Raw genomic sequence first — 7,256 nt, 5'->3', positions numbered from 1 at the left:
TTCTCCCACTTAGAAATCATGGAGGGTCTGAAATGTTCATCTTAGGTGCATGTCCTCTGTGAGAGACATAATCTATAAAAGAAAAATCAGGAAATCACAATGTATGATTTTTAAATAATTTATTTGTGTGTTACTGCTGTAAATACATATTTGAACACCTGCCAATCAGCAACAGTTCTGGCCCTCAAAGACCTGTTAGTCCTCCTCTATAACGTCCACCTCCACTTCTTATTCTAAATGAGAAGCACCTGTTTGAGGTCGGTAGCTGCATGAAGACACCTGTCCACCCCACACAATCAGTAAGACTCCAACTACTAACATGACTAAGACCAAAGAGCTGTCCAAACACACCAGAGACAAATTGTAGACCTCCACAAGGCTGGAAAGATCTACGGGGCAACTACCAAGCAGCTTGGTGAAAAAAGATCAAGTGTTGGAGCAACTATTAGAAAATGGAAGAATCTAAACACGACTGTCAATCTCCCTCGGACTGGGGCTCCATGCAAGATCTCACCTCATGGCGTATCAATGATCCTAAGAAAGGTGAAGAATCAGCCCAGAACTACACGGAGGAGCTGGTCCATGACCTGAAGAGAGCTGGCACCACTGTTTCCATGGTTACTGTGGGTAATACACTAAGACGTCATAGTTTAAATCATGCACGGCACGAAGGTCCCCCTGCTTAAATCAGCGCACGTCCAGGCCCGTCTGAAGTTTGACCAGGACCATTTGGATGATCCAGAGGAGTCATGGGAGAAAGTCCTGTGGTCACATGAGACCAGAATAGAACTTTTTGGTCTTAATTCCACTCAGTGTGTTTGGAGGATGAAGAATGATGAGGACCATCCCAAATACACCACCCCTGCTGTGAAGCATGGGGGTGGAAGCATCATGCTCTGGGGGTGTTTTTCTGCACATGGGACAGGACGACTGCACTGTATCAAGGAGAGGAAGACCGGGGCCATGTGTTGAGAGATTCTGGGGAATGACCTCTTTCCTTCAGTGAGAGCATTGAAGATGGGTCGAGGCTGGGTCTCCAACATGATGATGACCTGAAGCTCACAGCCAGGAGAACCAAGGAGTGGCTCCGTAAGAACATATCAAGGTTCTGGAGTGGCCCAGTCAGTCTCCAGACCTGAACCCTGTAGAAAATATTTGGAGGGAGCTCAAACTCTGTTTCTCAGTGACAGCCCAGAAACCTGGTGATCTAGAGAAGATCTGTGGAGGAATGGACCAGAATCTCTGCTGCAGTGAACCTGGTGAAGAACTACAGGAAACATGTGACCTCTGTCACTGCAAACTAAGACTACTGGTCCAAATATTAACAGTGATGTTCACAGGTGTTCAAATACTTATTTACAGCAGTAACACACAAATAAATTATTAAGAAATCATACTTTGTGATTTCTGGATTTTTATTTTAGATCATGTCTCTCTCAGAGGACATGCAGCTCAGATGAAAACTTCAGACCCTCCATGATTTCTAAGTGGGAGAACTTGCAAAGTCGCAGCGTGTTCAAATACTGATCTTCCTCCCTGTATATGTATGTATATATATATATATATATATATATATATTTGTATATGTAGATATGTATATCTTGTAAACAGGTCGATGGTTCAGAACCCCATGAGCTCCAAGAGGAAACTGAAGTCTCAGACCCGGGATCAGGTCCCAGGATCAGAACTCGTGGTTTGGATCTTGGCTGAGGTCCGGAGGTTTTCTGGGTTTGTCTGCAGTTTTCTGTGAAGCGGTTCTGACACGGCTGCTGTCTGTGAGTAGGTGGGTTAGATTTGTGGACCAGAACCTTTGTTCAACCATAAAATCTCATCAAACAATTAAATAAATAAGGTAAAAAGAGTCTGAGTCCAGGTTCTGGTTCTGTTCATGTCCAGCCTCAGCAGAGTTCTGAGGAGGGTCTGCTCCTTGGGTCAGGGTTCTGTTCCAGTCCAGCTGGTTCTGTCGGGTCACCAGTAGAAAGAGCGGGACAGGAAGTTTGTTGCAGCTCCTAGCCAGCCGGTGCCGTTCTGGCCCGATCCGACCCGGCTCACGGCCTTGTCGGGCTCCTGACACGGACTCTCGTCCTCTGGCAGGTACTCCGGCAGGTCCGAGTTCTGCTCCACCTCCACGGAACCGTCCTCTGCAAACGGGACCAGAACCTGTAAGAAGAAACACACAGCTGACTGTCAGACCTGGTTCTGAAGATAGGAGTTCTGGTTCTGTTCAGCAGGACCTGCCTGGGCCCAAAGATGACCCAGTTCTGCAGGGCAGCACTTCAGAACCCTTTCATCTGTACGGTGTTCTGAACCGGACCTCCATGGTGCTGCTCAGAGCCGAGACCAGTGTTTGGTTCTGTTTGGACTCAGTTCTATCATGGTTCTGGTCCTGTCAGAACCAAAACCAGCAGAAGCTGGTTCATGTTGGGCCATTCTGATAGACACACTGGACTGATGGTTCTTTACTGGGTTCTGGTGTCGGGGGACAGAACCTCCTCTGGTTCCGAGTGGTTCTGCCACCCCCTGTTGAACAGAACCTCTTCTGGTTCTTCTCGGACTCAGAGGTCAGACCGCTCTACAGAGCCGGGTCAGAACTAAATGTTTGGACCCTGCTGGTGGAAAAGCCTCATGCATGGCAGGAAACGGGTCAGAACAGTACTCTATGGATCAGAACCAGCTGAAGCCCGCAGAGTTCTGACCTCGTCTCCGGTGTCGGTCCGCAGCACCTGTCGGGCCTTCAGCACCTGGGTGGACGCGATGGCAGACCCCAAAACCTGGAACAGAAACACAGACTCTTACATCCCGGTTCTGAGCAGAACCTGGTTCTGAGGAGGACCCGGTTCTGAGCAGAACTTGGTTCTGAGGAGGACGTGCTCACCTCGGCCTTCAGGTCCGATCGAACCCGGACCACACATCTCTTCAGGACCATCTGGAAGGTGAAGCTGACGACTCCTCGGACCTTCAGCAGCGCCGTCTCACACAGACTCCTGCGGCTCTGCGGACAGAACCACCCCATCAGACCTGACCCGAGCCCAGAACCTTCAGAACCTCTCGGGTCTCACCGGATCATCCAGCCCGTTGATGTGCAAGATGACGGTCCTGGCCCGCTTGTTGCTGGAGCCCAGGAAGAACTGGGCCTTCTTACGGCCGCTGACGGGCAGCCCGCCCCGGTCCTGTTCTGGTACCTCGGTGCTGGACGCTTGCAGGATCTCGTAGACCTCAGAGGCCAGCAGCTTGGTCTCTCCGGGGGTGGTGGATCTGAAACCAGAACCCACACAAACAGAACTTCATTATTTACAGGTTCTGTCGGTACCAGAACCAACATGGCAGAACTAAATAGGCCTTTGAACTGGTCCCGGGTTTGGACCTTTGGTTCTGGAAAAACTCACTTGTGAATGACGTTCTGCAGACTCAGAACCATCCCCAGCTCCGCCTTCAGGTTCTCCCTGTTGGCCCGGCATTCTGCCAGGTACCGGATCGCCTGCAGACAGAACCAGTCAGGTCTGGGAGGGAACAGAACCACAGAACCATGTGAGGGTCTGGGACTCACCAGCAGGGCTGAGTAGACCACCTGAGGACTGGGGTGGTCCAGGAACAGGATCAGACCCGGCAGGCAGCCCTGGTCCTGGACGATGGCCCGGCGGTTCATCGGGTCCGCAGCCAGGTCCCGCAGCTGGTTCACCACGGCCAGCGGGTCCGGTTCGGCACTCATGGCTGACAGGAAGAGGCGGGGCATAGACAGGAAGGAGGGGCATAGACAGGAAGGAGGGAGGTATAGACAGGAAGATGATATATAGATCTACCTGGTGAGCTTCACACACGTGTTACAGCGTTCAGATCATGTTTGGTCATGGCTGGTGAAACAAGACGGCGTGCTGCTGCCGATCCAACGTTTGGGACAAGTTCACTCTTCATAAATGAAAAAACAAACTCATCTGCAACATTTGCAAAGCGGACGTCACAAGATGGAAGCACTTCTGTGATGCACGAGCATTTAAAGAGGAGGCGCCTGGAACATCTGGAAACAGACGCACCCGGTAAGATGTAAAGTAACTAACAGCACACACACGAGGAGACGAGTCCGACAGAACATTTACTGAACGACGTGCGTGTGACTCAACGACGTGCGTGTGACTCAACGACGTGCGTGTGACTCTGAGGGGTCAAGGTTTGTTTTTTTCAGGAGAGGCTGGACAGCAGCATGTTTAAAGGATTTTGGCACCACGCCAGTGGATAAACTACTGTTTACTATATCAAGAATGGACGGACCTAGAGTAGGAAACACCTCCTTTAGTAGTCGAGGGGGGACCACATCAAAGGGGGAACCAGAAGGTTTCAAGCTGCACATGACCTGCTCTAGAGAAGATAGAGTGATGGGTTCAAAATGGTCAAAAGGAGCTACAGATTGAGGTGGGATGGATGGGTCATGAGTTGGAGGAGAAATGAGAGCCCGGGTGGTCGCAATTTTTTCCACAAAGAAATGTAAGAAGTTGTTGCACAGCTCAGTCGAGGCTTCCAGAGGTGATGGTTCAGTGAGGTGGAGAACAGAGTTTAGGGTGGAGAAGAGAACACGTGGGTTGTGAGAGTTTGAGGTAATTATATCAGAAGAATTTTGATTTAGCAGCTTTTACTGTTTTCTGATAACGGCACCAACTCTCTTTAAGTATTTGAAAAGAGACCTGCAGCCTGTCTTTCCTCCACTTTCACTCCGCCCTCCTACATTGCTGCCTAACGGCCTTGGTGACGTCACTCAGCCAAGGTTCTGCTCTCAGTTTAGATTTTTTTGGTTTTAACAGGTGCAACATGATCCAGAGTCTTTAAGCAGACAGAGTTGAACTGGGATGTCAGCTCCTCAGTGGTGGTGAGAAACACTGGGGGCTGAATTATCATTTCAGAGTTATAAACATCTGTGAAACATGTGGCAGGAAATGGTTAATGGTCTGAATCCTACGTGCAGGAATGCACGGCTTAGGAGTTAGATGGAGGAGGGTGAACTCAAACCGGACTGGCATGTGGTCTGAAAAACATTATCACCAATAACAAGATTATTAACAGTCATATCACGAGTTAAAACAAGGTCCAGTGTATGTCCAGACTCTTGGGTGGGACTGTTTACATGCTGAGTTAAATTAAATGAGTCCAATAGATCTAAAAAGTCCTTAACCAAGGGCTTCTCAGGACAGCACACGTGCAAATTAAAGTCCCCAATAATGAAAACATGCTCATATTTTGGTGTGATTTCAGCCAAGAAGTCAGAAAACTCATTTATGAAATCCTTAGATCGAGGTGGGCGGTAGACGAGTGCAAATAAAGTCTGAGGTGAATGTCCGAGTTCAAAGACGCTCAGCTCAAAGCTGGCGGGGGAAACTGGGATGGGCAGTTGTTTACAGTCAAAAGTTGAGTTGAATATTGTTAATAATCCACCACCGCGCCGGCCTGATGGCCGCGGGGCGTTAAAATACAGACAGTTCTGTGGCAATAATTCTGTCAAGGCGCTGGACTCACCCGGAGACATCCAAGTCTCTGTGATGCAGAAAAAGTCCAGATCGTGCTCTTGAAAGTAATCCCTGAGGATGAAAGTTTTGTTGGTAACAGATCTTGCGTTGACCAAACACATCCGGATACTGTCCAAAGTGGAGCTAGCAGCGGTGAAGTTAGCGTGCGCTAATGGCCGCAGGTTTTCAATAACAGCCCCTCCAGGTCGGTCCGGGCTGCGCAACGGCTGACAACTCCCGCTGGTTACCTGGTCCGGGCACGCGGAAAGCTGAAGACCATGACCGCCAGCTGAAGAGGAAGATGCAGCGCGCAGAGCTTTCAGCTTCACCAGCTGACCAGCACGTTTTCCCCGGCGTCTGAAGCGAGATCTCCAGGCAGGGAGGTGAGGAGCCCAGCGAAGGTAAGCTGGCACGTCCGCCAGCAGGGGGGGTGGAGGGGGGGTGGAGGGGGGGTCCAGAGGTACGCTGATAATGGTCCAAATAAGCGACTTCAGTGACAGAAAAATGAAGATTCAAAAGTTGTTGTCTGTCATACACCAGCAGAGAGTTGATGTCACAGATGTGAAATGCAAAAAAAATAATAATCCGAACACCATCAGCAGAGGTGGATTGAAAGCCATGTACACGGGCGCAATCTTACCGGAAGTGAGTAGTGATGAAATGTGAGTAGCATGAAGAGGATCATGGAGGACTTTACGCAGGAGGCAGACGTGCACTCGGGGGCAGACGTGCACTCGGGGGCAGACGTGCACTCGGGGGCAGGCGTGCACTCGGGGGCAGGCGACTGTCCTCACTGAGTCTGATGAGACACGAGGCCGCTCTCCCTCGTCGATGGTTAAGGTTTCAAGAGATGATTCACCAGTTCAGTCCAGATTACATCCTCCCATCCAGAAACCAGTTCAGTCCAGATTACATCCTCCCATCCAGAAACCAGTTCAGTCCAGATTACATCCTCCCATCCAGAAACCAGTTCAGTCCAGATTACATCCTCTCATCCAGAAACCAGTTCAGTCCAGATTATATCTTCCCATCCAGAAACCAGTTCAGTCCAGATTACATCCTCCCATCCAGAAACCAGTTCAGTCCAGATTACATCCTCTCATCCAGAAACCAGTTCATCCACTTGATGTTGAAAAAACGAGACAACATTTTTGAAGGTAACGTGCACACACATGCACTCATTTTGTTTCTCCTAAGAAATTCTCTATTTGATTCATATAACTGATAAATATTTATTACTTTGGTTAAATCATGAGATAAATGCAATAATTCATTAAAAATATAAAAATGTCATAAACCTACTGGAACTATGAGTGGGTTGTTCTTCTTACATACATGAAGTAAACAAATATTTCTTACATACATGAAGTAAACAAATATTTCTTACATACATGAAGTAAACAAATATTTCTTACATACATGAAGAAAACAAATATTTCTTACATACATGAAGAAAACAAATATTTCTTACATACAGGTCCTTCTCAAAGAATGAGCATATTGTGATAAAGGTCATTATTTTCCATAATGTAATGATAAAAATGAAACTTTCATATATTTCAGATTCATTGCACACCAACTGAAAATTTTCAGGTCTTTAATTGTTTTAATACTGATGATTATGACATACAGCTCATGAAAACCCAAAATGCCTGTCCCAAAAAATGAGCATATTTCATCCCACCAATGAAAGACAAGTGTTTTTAATACAAAAAACACCAACCTTCAAATAATCATGTTCAGTTATGCACTCAATACTTGGTC

At 48.0% G+C, this 7,256-nt stretch overlaps 1 protein-coding gene across 1 annotated transcript; it reads right to left on the bottom strand.

Moving 5' to 3' along the window:
* Positions 1-1,492: 1,492 nt before the first annotated feature.
* LOC119414822 (armadillo repeat-containing protein 1) lies at positions 1,493-3,711 on the bottom strand (the record flags this gene model as incomplete). The annotated part of the gene is given in 6 exon segments (XM_037681945.1): positions 1,493-2,160; positions 2,697-2,771; positions 2,876-2,992; positions 3,060-3,255; positions 3,387-3,478; positions 3,548-3,711. Coding segments are annotated over 6 exon segments (834 nt in total). The 3' UTR covers positions 1,493-1,968.
* Between the last annotated feature and the right edge of the window lie 3,545 nt (positions 3,712-7,256).

This window comes from Nematolebias whitei, chromosome 9, assembly GCF_014905685.2.
Source record: "Nematolebias whitei isolate Nwh7 chromosome 9, NemWhi1, whole genome shotgun sequence".
Lineage (NCBI taxonomy): Eukaryota > Metazoa > Chordata > Actinopteri > Cyprinodontiformes > Rivulidae > Nematolebias > Nematolebias whitei.
Note: the sequence above shows the minus strand (reverse complement) of the source record. Positions and strands in the feature narration are given on the sequence as shown.